At 44.1% G+C, this 20,000-nt stretch overlaps 2 protein-coding genes across 4 annotated transcripts in view; both read right to left on the reverse strand.

Moving 5' to 3' along the window:
• Positions 1-10,155, reverse strand: part of ccdc88c (coiled-coil domain containing 88C) — a 36,389-nt gene extending 26,234 nt beyond the window's left edge. For 2 of the 3 annotated variants that reach the window (XM_070547117.1, XM_070547116.1), the window contains exons 1-2: positions 9,558-10,153; positions 3,457-3,569 (exon numbers count right to left, since the gene is read on the reverse strand). In XM_070547117.1, coding sequence (XP_070403218.1) covers positions 3,457-3,569; positions 9,558-9,617 — 173 coding nt within the window. In that variant the 5' untranslated portion in view covers positions 9,618-10,153. Of the gene's footprint in view, positions 1-3,456; positions 3,570-9,557 lie in introns of all 3 variants that reach the window. The other variant, XM_070547118.1, reaches the window with a different exon arrangement.
• A 2,788-nt stretch (positions 10,156-12,943) lies between these two features.
• pals1a (protein associated with LIN7 1, MAGUK p55 family member a) overlaps positions 12,944-20,000 on the reverse strand; it is a 38,206-nt gene continuing 31,149 nt past the window's right edge. Inside the window, exons 12-17 of the mRNA XM_070546885.1 lie at positions 18,680-18,745; positions 14,338-14,502; positions 14,101-14,190; positions 13,572-13,684; positions 13,392-13,502; positions 12,944-13,316 (exon numbers count right to left, since the gene is read on the reverse strand). Coding sequence (XP_070402986.1) covers positions 13,140-13,316; positions 13,392-13,502; positions 13,572-13,684; positions 14,101-14,190; positions 14,338-14,502; positions 18,680-18,745 — 722 coding nt within the window. The 3' untranslated portion in view covers positions 12,944-13,139. The remainder of the gene's footprint in view (positions 13,317-13,391; positions 13,503-13,571; positions 13,685-14,100; positions 14,191-14,337; positions 14,503-18,679; positions 18,746-20,000) is intronic.

Below are 20,000 nucleotides of genomic sequence, written 5' to 3' on the forward strand. Positions count from 1 at the left end.
TGACCGCCATTGTTTCAACAGACAATAACAACAATAACTGACAGAACTCGTGATGTGGGTCACGGGTCTGTCTGGGTGAAGGAGGTTCAGGTCCTGTCGGTCTCGCCACATCCACGCTAAGTTCACCAGAAAAGTTTTATTTGATGTTTAAAAATAAAACCTCTGCATGAGAATTAAGTTAGGCTCCACCCACCTTTAGGTGTATGGTTCCCACTGGAAAACGCTCCGTGCCGTTTATTTTACGTGCAGCCTTCTGTGTTCCCTTAGATGAGCAGAACGTTTAAAGCCCTTCTCTACGCCTCTGAAAGCGGTCTGCACCACTAACACCAGCATCCCACCGATCTACGGCTCACGGCCACAGACTACAAACGTTTGGGAGACGACGTTCCTCTCAGATGAAGAGATGACTTTGGGAGGAGCTGGAGACCAGACTGAGACACGATGAAAGCTCCAGGGGCCTCATTTATCAACCGTACTTACGAACAGATCTGTGTGTTTACTGTGTGTGGAAATGTTCCTAACTATAGGAGAACTTCAGAGCATGCGTAGGAACCATCGGCAGGAACAGCATCTAGTGGTAGAACGGGGAACCGCAACACCGAAGGTCTCAGTCAAGACTAATTTACACTTCTCCGTCTGCGTTGGGTCGGACGCGCGCAGCGCCGTTATCCGTCCTTTCGAGGGCGCTCCAGCAGTCGAGCTCTCTTTTCTAAACATCCGTCCAGCAAGACGGAGAACGCAAGCTTGTGGTTGGTCGTCTACAGCGCCGCCATTGCGCCCTCACAAACAAAGAGAGACGAGGATATCTAGCGGCTTGAAGAATACCTCACGGAAAAGCTCCAAAAATACGAACGTTTTATTCCCCCGTGACTGGAGGAGTGAGAAGATACGCAGCAGTTTTATTCGTGGACGGAAATGACGGGGAGCGTGTGTTTGGAGGTGGCGAGCTCATGAAGAAGCGGAGAAGGATGAGGGACAAATTTGTCCGTGTTAAAAAGTCTCTGAAATACAAAAAACTAAGTATAAACACGCCATCCTGGACCGGGTCCATGACCGGAAATCCGTCTGCAGCTGTGCTGGGATTTGGGACCCATTGTGGAGCGACTGATAAACCGCACAAATCCGATTCCAGTCCATATTCTACTTTACATCTAGAAGCTCCCTGATCACACAAGCGTTGCCACGGTAACCAGACTGAATGACAGCTGAGAGGCTGCACTCAGAGAAAACTAACTCCGTTCAGAACGACTCCTTAAAGCTGCTTTCCGGAGTTTTCCTCTTTCAGAAACGATGCATGATTAGTCAGATCTCATCGTGTACTGCGATATAATATAAGCAATATGTCTTTTTTTGTGTGCTAAGCACGCTTCCTGCCCCGCAGAGCTCCGTGCAACAGGAAACTGAGCGCCGACCAGAACTAACCAATAGCATTCGACTGCCGCTTAGGCGTTTCAGATTTAAGGAAAACCTCAGCTGATGCAGAGCTGATGAACTTTTCACGGACAAGAAAGTCTCTAAAATATAAATATATGAGAACACAGCATGACATGAGAATAATACTCGTAAAACAGCGTGTTTTAGCTGTTTGTCGCTACAGAAGCACGTTTATAAACAGAAACGTGAAGTCGCCATCTTAAAAAACAAAGCGACAGACTTTTAGTGTGATATGCTTGTCAGCCACTAGATGGTGCCGTCGGATAAGAGAAATACTCCAGAAAGAAGCTTTAAATGTTAATGACAACTCCACGATTTATCAGATTAAAGTTTTTATTTATTCCCAACAGGAACCTCTCCTCTGTCCCGACTAGGGTTGTCACGGTGTGAAAATGTTAATCACAGTTATTGTGACCAAAATTACCACGGTTTTCGGTATTATCGCGGTATTTTTTTAAACGTGTTACATTTTAACACAATTAAATAAACCCTGTATGTCAGGAAATATTGTCCTCAGTTTGTGTCTAAATTTAGCCTAAAATGTGTTATTTTGTAATTATGTTGTTTATTTGTTTACATTTTTCCCTTTAGTCTTTAAAATACCAATATTTGCCCATAACTTCTTATTTTTTGTCTGTTTGATGTCATGATTTTAAAAAAATTAGATCAGATGATACTCAGTACTCAAGTAGCCTTCTAATCAGATACTTTTTTACCCTTACTTGAGTAATAAACCCTATATCAGGAAAATATCGCCCTCGGTTTGTGTCCTTCCAGTGAGCTTTGCAGATGTGGGAAAATGTCATCAGGCAGTAATCGTTGTTAAATTCATAATTATTCTCGGAGAGAGACCAACTCTTATCTGCCCCTGGGAGCCCCGTAATGCATAGCGTCATTTCAACATGGCGGTGTCCGCGACACGGTTTATATGCAGGTAGCGGCGCTGCGGCTGCTTTATATAGCGACTCGTTGCATTCTCCCTCAACCCAAATCCTCGGATCACGCATTTTAGCTAAAACGCTAACGTTAGCTTGCCTTGCGTTGACTGTAGAGTTGTGGGTGATGGTCACGCAGATGTGTCATGAGATTTGAAGCGTTGCTGCCTTTCACAGACACTTTTTCTGCACGTGCGGCAAACAGGATAGCCGTCTTCTATCAACTGTCCCTCGGCATTCTTCAAATATCCAAAACATGCCCGTACTTCCCACTTTGTCTTCTTTGAGGGATAATAAATGTCCTGAGCGCTGCCGTCTCCTCCTTTGGCCATTATTTCAGCTTTAGCTTCAAGAAAGTTTTGGTAGTAAACAACAAAGTGCGCATGTGCCGCCGGCAACTTCAGCAGATGATACGGTGGCTGGTAAGGGTCACCGCGCCTACACCGCAGCCACGCTAATCCACCAAGATAATATAGTTTTTTTAGAAACAAGATGGTTATTGTCAACGTTTTTACCGGGTTTTACTGCTACACCGGTTACCGTGACAACCCTAGTCCCGACGGCATTTATAACCTTTGAACCTTGCTTAGTTAGTTTGCAATTCGGCAGAAAGTTTTGTTTTTTCCAGATAAATCAGGAAATTCCTGATTCATGAATCAGGAATTTGACTGTTCGTACAAACATTCTAAATTTTGTTCAAAGGAAGGGATTTAGGAATGTTTCTATGAATGTTTGATGAATGAGGTTCTGGTGTTTATGGATCCATCACACACCCAACAGAACCAGCCCAGCCAATCACATCGCTGATGTGCTGCTGATGCGTGTGATTCTTCTGCAGCCGTTTCATCTCATCTGATTTTTCATTGAGTTTTAAACAGAAACGGTTCTACAGATCTTCCGTCTGTAGCCTCGTGCTGCTGCACATCTGGATGTGACGATTTCAACCTGAAACCAGCGAGTCAGGATGTGGTCTCTCACACTCACACACACACACACACACACACACACACACACACACACACACACACACACACACACACACACACACACACACAAGAAGCCAGACGCGGTGTTTGAAACTCCTTACATGTGAGTCATGATCTTGTGCAGGAAGACTCCGTCCACCAGCTCCATGTACATGCTGACCGGCTCCTCCGAGCCTATGTCCTCACATGACCCCAACGGGCCCAGCGTCTTCACCTGGAGACAAACACAAAAGACGGTGAAGTCCTTTAATGTCCAAAAGGACACACGTGAGGTTTCTTCTTCCGGCACTCGCAGAGTACAGACGCTTCTGCTTTTGCTCCCTTATCTTTTTTCCCAAGGCTCTTTGTCCTGTCTGCCCACAGAGCGCTTCTCTGCATTTCTTCTGAAAATCCCTATTTTTTAGGATGGATTTAATTAATTGGTCATTCAACGCGATTGATAAGATTTTTCTACAATAATAACGGAGCAGGGGGCTCCCACTTGCCCGCAAGGGACACACGCAGCGGGATATATGCTCGATTCCTGGAGGGAGTGGAAGATCGTATGCCTCTCTCAGTTGTCCATTGAGGATGTCGAAGATGTGTGGATATTTGGCTTGATGATCACTGGATTTCTCCTGATTGGAGGGGGAGGATTTCTTGTTTTCTGGAAATTTGGGAAGACGGGAGCGATTGGAGGGCGACCCGCACCCACGGAAAGCACCGCCCGTGTGGAGACCTCACAGACTGGGACGTTACTCGGGGTGAATCACAAGCTGGTCAATGTTCTAGCTGCGTTACCGGTATTAGTGCGCAAAATGGATGTCAACTCGGAGAGGGTCACTGGACGGTATGGACATGTTTAAAAACCTGAATTGGCTTCACTGAAGGACTGGAATGATCAGTTTAAAGACTGAAGGCAGAGAGGAAAATTATCTCAGCCTGACCCAAACAAAGTCTTGTTATCTGAATCTGACGCCCTGGCAGCCTTGTGAATGCCAACAACAACCCCCCACGAAGGAATGCAGACAGATGCTGTGAAAACCCGACCTACCCCCCACCTTCTGATTGGTGGACTCCAGCCTGGCGAGGTCATCAACCTGCAGGTGTCAATGTGCTCTGCGCTCCTCCCAACATCTCCCTCCCACCTGTGGCTACAGTGGCTGAGTGCCATAGGGCTGCTCTCGCTGGGGAAACAGGATCCCAGCCCCCCCGCCTTCCTCTCGGTGTCTCATGTTGTGAATTGTTGATGTTTGTGCTTATATGTTTGAGGCGTTTTTTTTGCATAGCAAAGCTACGCCCTGCCGGGAGTAACTCTGGTATGCCTTTTTTTCCCTCCCCCAATTTATCCTCATGTAATCCCCTTTCATCTAATTAACGGTGGCGCGACTCGTGTTGCGAATGACCACAGTAGCGATTCTTCTGTACTGAAACAATTGCCCCTCGGGGATGATTAAAGTTTTTTTGAATTGAATTGAATTAACTGCAAATAAAAGCAGAGGAATCTACAGTCAGGGTTAGGGGCGGGGTCAAGATGCAGAAACATGACAGCAGCTCTGACCTTCCTATCTTCAGGAATAAAGCAGAAATCCGCCCTCAGAGACGTTTGCACCTGTAAACCGGTAGACACCGACACTGCAGCGAGCAGCAGGTGAGCGTGTGTTTGAACTGTGGTGAGCTACAGGCAGCCATGGCACCCGATCACATCTCTATGCGGCCTACGACAGCTCTTCTTTGCTGCTCCTGTAACTCAACCCCGTTTCCTCCCACTGACTCACGGAGCATGAATCAGCTACAGAAACCATCCATGCATAAAAGCACCAGAGACCAACGACTCTGACAGGAACAGAATCACCAACAAGATGATGCCGAAACATAGCCTAGTGAACTAGACCAAATTCTTGCTTTGCAAAGAATGGTCTAGGCATGCTCCATTGGAACCTCAGCAGCTCCTACCAGGACTCTGGCTAGCCAATCACAGCTCTCTAGAGGGGTTTCAAACACATAAAGAGCTGTGATTGGTCCATAATGGTGGGACAATCATAGTGCTCTATCTGCTTAGTGAACAAATCACAGAGCTTTATCCGCTTTGTGGGCCAATCAGGGCACTCTATATGCCTGGTGGGTGGGATGATGCAACAGAGTGAAACAAGAGGATGTCACATTCATTGTCCAGTGGAATGCGGAGATCATTTGAAAGACAACGGTAGAACCCGCCCCACAACCGAGAGCCGTCAATGGAGCATGGCCAGACTAAATAATACATTTGTTTAGTCTGGCTTGCCAGGCTAGCCGAAACACTCCAGAACTCTGATGTTTGAGGTCCGGATCACGCAGAAACCAGGTGATACTTCTGAAATACCAACGGTCACTCTGAGCTAAGCGAAAACTTTCTCCACTCACGTCGCCTGCATCAGCAGCAGAAGGCGAACAATCAGGAAAACAACAGGGACAGAAAAGGCTGCGCTCTTCTACATCACAGAGAAAATTAGTATTCATGGCCCCACCCACAGGAAAAAGGGACCAGAGGATGTCTTGGCTAGTAGAGGCTAACCATTAGCATTAGTGATTCCACAACACGGTGGGCATGTTCAGGCTTGTGATATTTATTTATGGAGAAAAACATCAACTTCGTGTTTTTACCAAAGACAGAAAGCTGCTGTTGTGTCCTTGGGCAAGACCCTTAACCCGCCCTGCCTGCTGGTGGTGGTCGGAGGGACCGGTGGGCTCCAGCAGACTCGCCTCTGTCAGGGTGCCCCAGGGCAGCTGTGGCTACATCGAAGCTCATCACCATCAGCGTGTGAATGAGTGAATGACTGATTGTGTTGTGAAGTGCCTTGGGGGGTTGTAGAACCATAACGCTGGGATCACATCAGACGCAGAAGCGTGCGACGCGCCGTGGAACGACGAGTGTTTCTATTTGGCGCCCTTGTTAACCTGCGGTCTCCGTCACATCAGCCGCGAAGCGCCGTGCAGCGATCGCTTCGGCATGAGCGCTAATTTTTTCATGAACTGTGAGCGAGTCGCGTCAATTCTGGCAGGAAGTCAAACCCAGACAGAAGAGGCAGGCCGGCAAATTTAACAAAATAAAGACATTTTCCAAAATAAAACACAGTGATTGATAAATGTGATCTTTTTTGTGTGTGTGAATAGGATAGAGACATGAAAATTACCACACACACACACACACACACACACACACACCTCACCCCCTTGCTGTGCGCGCACGCGCACAGCAAGGGGGTGAGGTGTGTGTGTGTGTGTGTGTGTGTGTGTGTGGGGGGGGGGGTTGGAAAACAGTTGGCGAGAGAAGAAGCGCTCGTCGAAAATACTCGCCTGATGGGAACAGAGGAGCAGGTGCGAATGAGCGATCAGCTTCGCAGCTGACGTGATCCCGGCGTAAGAAGATACTATACAAATACAGGCCATTTACCATTTTTCCAAGAAAGAACGAAGGTAGCAGAAGAGTTGTGTTGCTGTTAGCCAATCAGAGGAGAGATGTTTACATACACCGCTCTAAAGCATCTACCCCCTGAAACAGGAGCACCAGAACAGGTCTACAGACATAACGAGACTAGGCAACTAAAAATACTTATAAGTGTGAGCTTGTTCAAGCGGTTAAAACTCTGATTAAAGTGAATTAACTCCTGGGAACAGATGAGTGGAGCAGGACTTCTCCAGGGGATTCTGGTGGGTCCAGGTTCAGGAATGCTGAAGCTGCTGGGACACACGGAGCTTACGGAGATGAATCCGGCGGAAGATCAGCAGCAGAGAATTTGGAGAATTTAGATGGTTTTAAACTGAATTAGTGTGTAACCCCTGGGAGAAAACCCGTTCGGTCCTTCTGGATCCATCTGCTGCCATTCAGACCAAATTACACGGTGTGAAATAACAGAGAGGTTGGGCTTGAAAACACCACAAACAGCACGTTGCTTTTCCTGAACCTTTAGTTTGTCTGAGAGGAACGTTTCCTTTCAGAGGAACGCCCTGCTCCCAGACAAAGCCTCCATTTTCCTCTGATTCATTTCAGATTAGACCGACTCTACTGGAGCCCACACACGTGAATCCAGATGGAAGGAAAAGTCAGGAGAAAGTCGTCTTTACTGCTTTGTGGACACATTTCTGTCCAGCTTCAGGTTGGGTCAACAGGATGTGAGGTCATGAAGAAACAGGAAGTTCCCCAAGGTTAATAACTTGTTGACGGCTTGTTGGAGACGAACGGGGAAGACTAAAGTACGTAGAAACGTTCCAAAAACACCTGACTATGGTTAGCATGTATCAGACTCTATCAAGACCCCCAAAAGCCATCACCATCATCATCATCATCACCATAGTCATCATCATTATCACCTCCATAATTATCTTCATCATCATCACCATCATCATCATCACCTCCATAATTATCTTCATCACCATCACCATCATCACTAGGGAAGTCCCGTTCCGATATTGATATCGGCCCAAAAACACTATCAGATTACATGAGACTGCATAAAAAATCTCTGATATCAGCAGTTCATTCCGCTTTAAATTCCACTCCAGCATTTCTATCCATCAGCGCCCAGATCCAGCGCGCAACGTCCACGTGATCAGAGCAGCGTGTGCTCGCAAAGCAGCAAGCAACGATGTCGGCCATGTGGCTGCATTTAAAAGTGTTTTAGAGTCCTAAAAAGACAGTTTGGCTCAGTTCAACGCTTGTCCTGCACAAGTTTGAAACTTCAACTTGTAGCAGCTGGTCAGTGAACAATAATGGTTTTTCCTCATGTCCCTAGCGTCAGCTGTTCACATTGATGCAACCCAAGGTTAATAAAACACTGGTCGATTTTTTATACTTCCTGTTGCTGGCTTTAGTTTTCTGTGACAGTAATATCACCTGATCAAGCCTTTTATACGTCCCACACTATGAAACAGGTAAACGCGTGTCTGACTTGTGCTGATATCATGTCGGACTGATATCGGTATCGGCCAATACTGAAGGCTGCAATATCCGTATCGTATCAGAAATTTAAAAAAAAAGTTGTATCGGGAAATCCCCAATCATCACCACCATTATCTTCATCATCACCACTGTCACATCACTATAATCATTATCTTCATCATCATAATCACTATTATCACTAACAACATCACCATCATCGTCATCATTACCATAATCAACACTATCATCATCATTAGGGATGTGTATTGGTGAAACTAGTGATACGATAAGTATCACGATACCGGGGAGACAATACGATATATTGCGTACATCCAGCCAGACGATATAAGTGATATTTTAGACTGAAATTATTGTAGGAATGTTCATTAAACAGTCACAATTGATGCGTAACATGTTTAACATGAGGTGTCTGAACCATAACAGAAGGATTTACATTACAATGGTGGAAACAAAACCCACTGCACACTGCTGCCAATTAGCGGTCAGCGTTTTAATTGCACCAAAAGAAAAGAAAATACACAAATATTTGCATGTAAATTCTTCCAAAAATTCAATACACGGCTTTTGAATATTGATATATGATCGCAGGATTTTTTTTATATATATTGCCATATTGATATTTTCTTACATCCCTAATCATCATCACCATTGTCATCATCATCACTATCATGATCATCATCACCATAATCACCATCATATTAAAAGTTTTGAACACTGGCCGATTCCAGTCACCGGCTAGTTTCTAATCTTATGAAGGCTCCTGGTTAGCAGCAGCCTCTCACAGAGACTCGACTGGATCCTGTTATTTTAGTTTAATACAAGATGCACCACAAACAATCAGCCTGTGACCAGAAGCGGTCCAGCATCCAGCACAAATAATCAGCGAAAATCAGACATCAGGATCGGCCCTAAAATCCAGAATTGGTGGAGCTACAGTTCATTCTGTAAAACACCAGCAATAAGAAAACATGATAAACAGAAAATAATAGTTTCGCTCCAACCAGGTCTGCAAACATAAATGTGTGTAAGACTATAATTGTGTTAATGTGAGAATAAAGACGATCACAACAAAAGATAACCTCACTAAACTAAACAAACGCTAAAGAAGTAATGAACTCACAACTGTTTACAGCGTTAATAATAAACAGATCAAACGTTTTTCTGGATGAACCGGATTTAGTACCGACTACCGGGTTTGTTGTGGCTAGTTCTGGTGACCGGACCAGATGCACCTGATGGAGGAAAACGGAGCTCCTTCCTCCTCCTCCTCCTCCTCACACTCACCCACACCACCAGCGGAGACTCCATGAAGGAGGCCAGCAGCTCCGACAGGGTCACATCCATGCTCCCTCCAGCCTCCAATCACTCATCAATTCAGCGATCGATCAGTCGATATCCGCGGCAGAACAAAGCCCCGCGAGGCATCGGTCCTCCTCTCCTGCTGCACGAGCCCTCTCTCCGCTTCACGCGACTATTGTCTCACGCTGCTTCCACACAAACTTGCCGTGAAACGCAGAAAAAAAGTCAAAAATCCACAGAAAGTGCTCGGAACTCGTCCACGACCGAACCCCGGCGCTCTCACGTCGGTTCCGTTAGTTTATCGGTGAAAATTAAGCGTTTATTTTCCGCCTCGCGGTCAAACACTTGATCCAAACTTCGCAGGACAGTTGATTGTGTTACCTAGGAGACACAACTCGGACCGTAAAGCACTGAAACTGCCGCGAAGAGTTAAAAACATAAATAAACAACGAAAAAACATTAAAATCCACAAGAGAAAAAGGTTAAAGGAGTTAATAAAGTCGCTGCTGCTGTTGTCCGCATCCGCACCGAGCTGGCGCCGCTCCAATAGCTTCCATCAACCTGCGAGAACACAGGCGCAGTAGGGAGGCGGACGGACAGGTGGAACCACCAATCAGCAACAAGGACACCGCCTTCTCCAACAGACAAGCCAATCAACGGAAAGACTTCAGTCAGAGGCTGACGTCACACCCACTAGCAAAGAGTTCCTTCACGTAAAGATAATACTCTCATAAATAAAGTGAGCGGAATTTAACGGGGCGTTGAATGAAAAAGTTGAAATACCATTTAAGGGTGAAATTTTAGTTACCTTTACGTTTATTTATTTATTATTTCATATGTGTTTAATCCTTAGATACTTGTTTAATTTCTGATTGTGTTAAAAACTTTAGTCTGTTAACTTTAGCACCATCGGGTGCTTAAGCGGCTGGACCTCCTGCACATGCATTATTTATATAATCTAAATTTACATTGAGCTTTAGTTGAAATTTACATTGAGCTTTAGTTGTTTTATTTAAATTACTGAGCTCATGTTACAACTATAGGAGGAAAACGTCAGTCACAAATTCAACAAACAACATATTCTGACAAGTTATTTTTATTTATAATAATTACCAACGAACTGGTTTGTAAATAAAAACGAGGAATTATGTTGTTTCAGAACCACGCGGACAAAGTTGTCAAGCTAAGATTTCACTTTCGGCGAACAAGAAGGCAGCAGATACTTATCTTGCATTCACACTCTTTGGTCGCTTTTCAAACAGTTTGAAAAGGAAACCAAAGATCAGCCCAGATCAAAGGTTAGACGCAAATCAGCTACTGACGACATAAAACGAAATGAGTGGGAAAAAAGCACCTTTCTTGAAAAACATTGGATAGCAGCAAGCCTGGAGAACCTGAACGGGAAATCGGTCGTTGCAAATTCACAAGTTTCTCCATAGGTTAAATGGCGAGAGCAAAGCTCCAGGATGAAGAAAACAAACTCAAAAACCTGCTGTGAACCTCACGTGGGCCAATAAACCGGAAAGCACTGCCCCCTGGTGGTACATCTGGGCTACTACAGCTTTGGAAGCGGCAGACTGCTCAAGGTTTATTACTCATTTTAACCACTTATGATCATCCAGCCTCGTGAGCATTTCTGAGTAATTGATGCTTTAAGAGTTTTAAACAGGAAGAAACAAAAACTGCAGCTTCTTGAACAGAAAAAAAGCCAATTTCTCTAAAACTTAATGCTAATTATTGATCACGTTCGAACTCATTTATGGATGTCGTAAAAATATTAAGACTCATTTCACAGAAATTATAAACCTGGTGTTAAGAGCAAACAGACTGGAAATATCTGAAAGGAAAAAAATCAAACATGTTCAACAAGATAAGGCTTGATTATCAAGCTCTTTGACCTAATGAGCATCTAGAATGTAACGGTGGATAATTTAAATTGTTCCAAAGCAAAAACATTTTAGGATTTGGATTTTTGTGCTTTAAAAATAAACTCATTTCATTTCTGAGCTTCTCACTCCATGTTGGTGACTTCAGAAGTGAATCCAGCTCAGGTGTGTGTTACCTGAGGATAAAGGCTCACCTGAGCGGTCTGCTGCGACACAAGCAAACATGTACAAAAACAGGCAGAACGGTTTTCTATTAATCATCTATTTATTGTTTTCATTGTGAATATCAAAACAAAAAGCAGTTTTAATCACGAGGAAGTGATGTCAGAAGGATTTTACATTCAATACAGTGAATTCCACGTAGCCCCGCCCCCACATGCCCCTGGACCAACAGCAGGGAGCTTGGTAGCAAAACCCGTGATCCTATTGGTGTTTTCTTAACTTCATAAATCTATAATCAATATTACAAATATAACAAGGCTCTAGTGGTGACAGCGATACGGCGTCAGGTCTACTTAGGTCAAAGTAATACTTCACCATCATTAAAACACACACACACACACACACACACGCACGCACGCACGCACGCACGCACACACACACACACACGCACACACACAGTGGAGTTTAAACTCCTCGTCTGTTTTCAAATCAAAACTTTACTCTGATTCTCTGCATCACAAATAAAAACAATCGGAGATGATGACAGGACAAAAACACATCCGAGGTACCAACAGCTGTTCTGGAACCGCTCTGGCCTCCAGTCCTGGTTCAGAGTCTGATCCTGATTCAGTTCTTGGACTTTCAACAAGAAAACCGAGATCAGGGCCGGTGTCAGAAAAACCCGACGGGAGGAAACGTTTCCAGGAAGTGTTTTTATCGATGTAGTGACTATTTATAAAAATATACAACAAACATCTGAATTTATGGAAAACCCCTCCTAACTAAAGTCTGACAAAGCTACCGAGGAGGTGAAATGTGTTTCTTAATTAAAGGCTCTGGTTTACGTCACACAGTCACAGTTTAACAAAAAAAAAAAAAGGCATGAAAACCAGTTTTAAACATCTGAAACGACGACTGAAGATTCTTAAATAAGTTGTAATTCAACAGGAGAACATTTAAGGTGTTTCGGATTTCAGTGAAAAAGAACGTTTAAGTTTTTCTAAAGACGATTTTAACAGAAATCTGAAGTTAAAACTAAGAGTTTTGTTATTAAACGAGTTTTTAAACTGACGTTTGTGAGATTTAAAGGTAACGATGATTTGCCGCAGCAGCAACGATTTAAGGCGGCGACTGAACCCAAAAGTAGAGAAAAGTTTAAACAGTCAAAAAAAAAACCTATGTTGAGGACACAGGTTTATTATGAGATGTAAGGCTTTTATTTTCTTAAACTCAAGTATTTTTAGCCTGAAAATCTAATTTGTTTTTATTTTTAACCGCAGGAGTTTAAATTGTATAAAATTTAAACTTTAAAGAATTGTGTGCTTCATGAGATAATCTATTATAATTTTACCAAAACGAACATTTATCCATTCAACTAAATTTAATCTGATAATTAAACCTCACGGATTACAGCTTAAATATTTTACTACTTAAACGTTTGAGCTCCAGATGCCTTAAAAAATAAGCTCAACAGATCTTTTCACAACAGCATCCCTGTGTGTGTGTGTGTGTGTGTGTGTCAGCGCAGCCAGGAGCAGGGAACCCACTGAGGCTCCGTGTCCAGCTTGTTGATGAGCCGGAGGAGCTCCGTGTAAGACTTGTCCAGATCCGTGTTGACGATGACGGAGTCGAACAGGTGACCGCAGCTCTGCTCCATCTCACGGGCTTTCTCAATGATCTCACGAAGCTCTTCGGGCTGCCAACGACAAACAAACACATCATGACACGTCGAGTTTCGTCCATGTGAGGATGAGCACGGAGCGTCGGGAACCTTGGGGTTCTTGTTGTCCTTCGTCAGCAGATATCGGAGCCGTTCCTGGGAAGGCGGGGCGATGAAGATGATGTACGGCTTCAGGTCAGAGCTCCTCAGAACTTTCAGAGCCTGAAACAGGAAGCAAGAAGGTCAGTCCCGCTGCAGCTGTTTTAGCGCTGGCTCCGGAGTGCCCCCTACCTGTGTGTGGAGACAGAGCACACAGATTTTTCCAGTGTTGATGACTTGTCTCACGGAGTCTGTGCTGGTCCCATAATGGTTCTTCTCAAATTCACCGGACTCGATCAGCTTCCCTAAATGACAGACAGATGAGTCAGACTCAACAAAATAAAAGCTTCCAACTCTTTAAACCGTTTGGTGAATTAATAAAAACACTTTTGTTAAACTTCAGAGTAAAGATCCTCTCAGCATCAGCTAAAAGTTCTCTGGATTCTCGGAGCTGCTCTCCAGCCTGAAGGCCAAACTAAATCTGCAGGAAGCCTCAGATAAACCTTCCGAATCCAGTCGGAATGTTTCTGTAAATGAGAAATTCCACGTCTAGATCAGACATGAAGGAAGGTTCTGGAGTTCCTCTGAAGGTCTTTTTAATGGAACTGTGGAAGCTGTGAGCTCTAATGACCCTTCGCGTTTCCATCCCAACTCGGAACGTTTTCTGATTCCGAGCAGAGAAAACAAACTATTTGGGTCCGACTTCCAACAAACGTCTCACCAGCAGCCAGCTCAGCCTCAAACGTCTGACGGGAAACAAAATGATAATCCCGACCGCTGACTTCTCCATCTCGACGGCTCCGAGTGGTGTCTACGGAGCGGGCACAAAAACACACGACTAAAAACATGAAGAATGACTAAAAGAGGCGTCAAAACAAACAAAAGGAGAAAGCATTTTCATATTAAATGCAGAAAAAGTGTTGTTTATCATTTATTTGGTTCCAGGAGGATTCCTTACGAGGAACGGCTCCAGCAAAACGATCCGGTTGGTTGTGGAGGAGTTTCTGCCTAAGCTCCGCCTGCCCACAGCTGGACGGACCAATCAGAGCAATGGGACGCTTCCTATTGGCCGGCTGGTGGTACAGAGCCATTTCCTCATAGGTGAGAATCTCCTCATCCAGATCTGGAGCAAAGCAGAAGAAAATAATCAGCATGAAAATAAAAACAGGAAGAAAACTTCAGAGTTAAGAAGTTTAGATCAGATTAAGATTATTTTGTCCAATTAGGATTAACTCAGGCTTAAAGCAGCTCTGAAGGGAAGATTTCGGTGCTTAAAGAGCAGTTGGAGACTTCCAAGAGCCGATGTTTAGAGAAACATCATAGAAACCTGTTTTTAATTTATTTACACAAACATAAATTATTTAGGTAACGCTTCCTTTTATAGTCCCCTAATTACCAAGTACTTACATGGTAATTACATAGTAAGTTACATTGCATTATTGTTTCTGAGTTCTTAAACAGTTATTAACATGTAACTAAGGTTCAGTTCTAGTTTTTATTCTTATTAATCATTCCTAGTAAACACTGCTTTACACAATAATGAACTTTAACTTTGTCAGGCGTGCCCCAGGGCTCTGTCCTGGGGCCCCTCCTCTTCATAGTCCATCTCTTCCCTATCAGGAATCGACAGTTTCACTGCTTCGCGGATGACACCCAGCTCTACATTACCAGTAAACCCAACTCAACTCTCCCACCATCCTCCCTTACCCTCTGCCTCTCAGAAATCAAATCCTGGTTCACCTCTAATTTCCTCAAACTCAACGACAATAAAACTGAACTTCATTTTGTTGGTACCAAATCCACCATCTCCAAATCTGACAGCTTTTCCTTAAGTACTGACAGCGCCACAGTCTCCCCCTCCCCTCAGGTCAAGAGTCTGGGTGTCATCCTCGACAGCTCACTTTCTTCTCAAGCTCACATTAAGAACATAATTCGGTCAGCATACTTCGTTCCATAAACCGTCTCCGCCCCTACCTTACCCCTCACACTGCCGCCATTCTCGTCCACAGCCTCGTCACCTCCCATCTCGACTATTGCAATTCACTTCTTTATGCTCTCCCCAACAAACTCCTTCATAAACTGCAACTGGTCCAGAATTCAGCAGCCCGTATCATCACCAGAACCCCTTCCTTTCACCACGTCACCCCGGTTCTCCAGCAGCTTCACTGGCTCCCAGTTAAATTCAGGTCCATCTTCAAAGTTCTCCTCCATACCTTCAAAGCCATCCATAACCTCTCTCCTGCTGGTGTATTCACACCCCCTCCCGTTCTCTCAGATCTTCTTCTTCCATCCATCTTGCGGTTCCTTCTGCCCGTCTCGCTACCATGGGGAGCAGAGCTTTCAGCCGCTCTGCTCCCCGCCTCTGGAACTCACTCCCCCCAGACATCAGGAACATCGACAGTTTCACCCTTTTCAAAACCAAACTCAAAACATATGTTTAAATCTGCCTACAACCTCTGATTTTATTGAACTGTTTCTGTCTTTGTTTTTTCTTCTTTGCATTTTGTTGTTGTTTGAATGTATTTTCTGTCAAGTGACCTTGGGTGTTCTGAAATGCGCTTTAAAATAAAATGTATTATTATTATTTAACTTACTATGTAATTACCATTTAAGTACTTGGTAATTAGGGGACTTTAAAAGGAAGCGTTACCCTTATTTAGGAGTTGTCATTTTGGGGAAAAAAATGTTTGTTTTTATTTGTTTGTTTTTTCCTAAACCAAGTGACATCAGCTGAGGGAGTCCTGTTAGCTTAATCCAGAGAAAAATCTGGACTCCACTGCGACTCTGATACCGAGGAAACTTTAAATGTTTAGAATTCTACTTCTGATGGACCAGAACCATAAAGTTATGAGTTTGCTGCTCGCCCAAGAGAGCAGAGACCAGCCAGAGGGAGAAACCGTCGGCCAAAGCAGAGAGATTGTGGAGAAGCAGCGGGGGGGCCGCTTGTGAGTTAACCATGTTAGCTTAAACTCGTGTGCTAGCATCACAATACAGTACAGATTACTATCATGTACCAGTTAAAGTACCAGTAAGTTAATATAACATTAATACTAATGAGCGTCTTGTCAGCTGTAGGGTCGTCACGGTGTGAAAATCTAACCTCACGGTTATTGTGACCAAAATTATCACGGTTTTCGGTATTATCGCGGTATAGTTTTAAACGTGCTACATTTTCATACGATTAAATAAACCCTGTATGTCAGGAAATATTGTCCTCAGTTTGTGTCTAAATTTTGCCTAAAATGTGTTATTTTGTAATTATGTTTATTTGTTTACATTTTTCCCCTTTAGTCTTTAAAATACCAATATTTGCCCATAACTTCTTATTTTTTGTCTGTTTGATGTCATCATTTAAAAATATTAGATCAGATGATACTCAGTACTCAAGTAACCTTCTACTCAGATACTTTTTTACCCTTACTTGAGTAATAAACCCTATATCAGGAAAATATCGTCCTCGGTTTGTGTTCTTCCAGTGAGCTTTGCAGATGTGGGAAAATGTCATCAGGCAGTAATCATTGTTAAATTCATAATTATTCTCGGAGAGAGACCAACTCTTATCTGCCCCTGGGAGCCCCGAAATGCATAGCGTCATTTCAACATGGCGGTGTCCGCGACACGGTTTATATGCAGGTAGCGGCGCTGCGGCGCTGCGGCTGCTTTATATAGCGACTCGTTGCATTCTTGGGGCAGCAGCAGCTCAGGTGGTAGAGCGGATTGTCTCATGATCGGGGGGTCATGGGTACGAGTCCAGCTCCCGCCAGGGGTATCCTACTGTTGTGTCCTTGGGCAAGACCCTTCACCCCCAAATGGCAGCCTCGCCTCTGTCAGACCTCCCCAGGGCGGCTGTGGCTACAAGTGGCTTACCATCACTAGCAGTGTGTGAATGTGAGAGTGAGTGAAAGCGTCTTTGGGTGTCTTGAAAAGCGCTATATAAGTTCAATGCATTATTATTATTATTATTCTCCCTCAACCCAAATCCTCGGATCACGCATTTTAGCTAAAACGCTAACGTTAGCAAGCCTTGCGTTGACTGTAGAGTTGTGGGTGATGGTCACGCAGATGTGTCATGAGATTTGAAGCGTTGCTGCCTTTCACAGACACTTTTTCTGCTCGTGCTGCAAACAGGATAGCCGTCTTCTATCAACTGTCCCTCGGCGTTCTTCAAATATCCAAAAGATGCCCGTACTTCCCACTTTGTCTTCTTTGAGGGATAATAAATGTCCTGAGCGCTGCCGTCTCCTCCTTTGGCCATTATTTCAGCTTTAGCTTCAAGAAAGTTTTGGTTGTAAACAACAAAGTGCGCATGTGCCGCCGGCAACTTCAGCAGATGATACGGTGGCTGGTAAGGGTCACCGCGCCTACACCGCAGCCACGCTAATCCACCAAGATAATATAGTTTTTTTTTAAAACAAGACGGTTATTGTCAACTTTTTTACCGGGGTTTACCGCTACACCGGTTACCGTGACAACCCTAGTCAGCTGTCTCATACTCGTTAATATCCGTTCACCTAACCTAGTTTAGCTCAGAGAAGGAGAGAGACGCCTGTCATCCGGTTCTGTGAGCTGGACCCGACCCAGACACCAGCGAGCCAGTCCAGCTGGGATTTTTAAAAGACGCGCATCCTCTCCTGGAGGTCCGCGGCGGTCCTGATTTGGTCCCTAACCCTAACACAATCCAACACTAGTGAACACACACTGACTGGATCACATGACCTCTCTACCCTACAACTAGCCACTCTCCACACTGAGCTGAGGCAGCCTAGCTGCTAACACCCTTTGGTTACGTCGAGGTTCAGAGTTAGAAACAAGAGAAAGGAACTTTTTACTAGAAAACTCTGCTGTTATGTATATTATAACCACATATCCACAATAATCTTTTCTAATAGTATTTTGGACTGAATTTTATATGAATTAGAAAAATAATAACCTGCTATTTGCTGTTTAAGCCTGAAAAATAAAATTAATAAAATCACAAACAAGATTTTATTAATGAACTGCTATTAAAACGTTTAAAACTCTGAGTTAAAAAGATCCAAAGTGTCCTTGTTGTTCATCTTTTAATCAGAGGTTTTTAATCCTATTTTAAGTCTAATCTGGATTTTTTTACCCTCCGTTTGTCATAAAGGATTCTGGAATAAAAACAGAATGTTTCTAAAACAAAAACAAACTGCTCTCATCGAGGTTTGTGGTAAATAAACTACAGTGTTGTTTAGTCAGCAGGGGGCGCCACAGAAAGAATCACTTCCTGCCAACATCAGACATTTCTTAGATGGCGTGCAGCGATGAAGAGGACGCACCGTCGGCTCTGTGGGAGTTGTACTTCTTCCTCTTCCTCTTGTTCTTCTTGGCACACCAAAGCTTCCCTGTAAACAAACACCTCAGCTTTACTTCTACCACACCTCAGGATTAAATGACGTCCATCTGAAGTTTCAGCTGTTAGAATCGTGCTCAGGTCTAAAATCAGATCTAATAACTCCAGCTGCTCGGTTGAAGTTAGGACGTAGAGGAGATCAGACGGGTGTCTAAAAAAATGATCTGCTGAGCGAGGAACCACAAGGTTCTGCTGTTGGCCCACTCCTATTGCTACTACACATGTAAGACCATCAGCTGGTTCTGAGTCTGAACTGACCAAGTGCTCATCAGAACTCACCAACTCAAACCGAACAGCTGGTGGATCCATCTGACCCGGTTCCTCTGATCGAGAACCAAACTAATAATTTAAATTCTGTCATCTGTCAAACTGGAGGATTCTGAGAGTTCTGGACCAGTCGAGGTCACCTGAAGGCCATCGGGTACCATACGGTTTTATTATCTGAGGAATATTTCCAGCCTGAGCTGCTTGGTACTGGAGAGGTTTCCTCACGCTTCCATCTCTTCTTATCTAGACGATCCTAAATCACTTTAATGGTGCTCTCCAGCTCCAGAACCAGCAGAAGATCCAACACCATTCATGTTTAATGCTAAAGTCAGGTGCTCCTAGATAGTCCAGATCTAGACCAGCAGGAGGTCCTGGTTCTGGATGGGTACCATATTCGGCACTTTTTAAGGCACCGACCAAGGACCAGTTCACGTGATGTGAAACGGTCCTTGTTGCGGTACCTTTAGCCACTTACACATTAGCGTTCGGTACCCGACTTCCCAAGACAGACAGCAGCGCATGCGCTAGAGCATTACGCCATCAGTCGCTGCAGGTGAGATGTGAACAGAGGAAGCAGCGCGCTCTAAAGTTTGATGCGATGGCTGACTGGGTGATGCCGATTTCCATCGACGACGTTCTACATGAGCCACCATAGTCTTAATCTGCTCCAGCAGGTAAATAAACTGTTTAAGATTAGCTTTACACTTTAGCTTCTGTTGCTAGCAGCTAATGGTGCGTTTGCTTTCTCCTCGGAACTTGGAAATTCCCACTTCAGAGTAGAAAACAAAACAACAACGGCCAAAGGGATGAAGATAAACAGTAAGTTTAGTCCACAGCAGAGATGTTTGCTTCAGATTTTGCAGTTTATAACGAGCCCCCACCGTTACGTCACGAGGACGTAAACTTTACCAATTACACTTCATGAATATAAATGTAATGATTCTGAAGCCTCTGCTGGCTATTCTGTGGTAATCCAGGGG

The sequence above is a fragment of the Nothobranchius furzeri genome, chromosome 18 (assembly GCF_043380555.1).
Source record: "Nothobranchius furzeri strain GRZ-AD chromosome 18, NfurGRZ-RIMD1, whole genome shotgun sequence".
Lineage (NCBI taxonomy): Eukaryota > Metazoa > Chordata > Actinopteri > Cyprinodontiformes > Nothobranchiidae > Nothobranchius > Nothobranchius furzeri.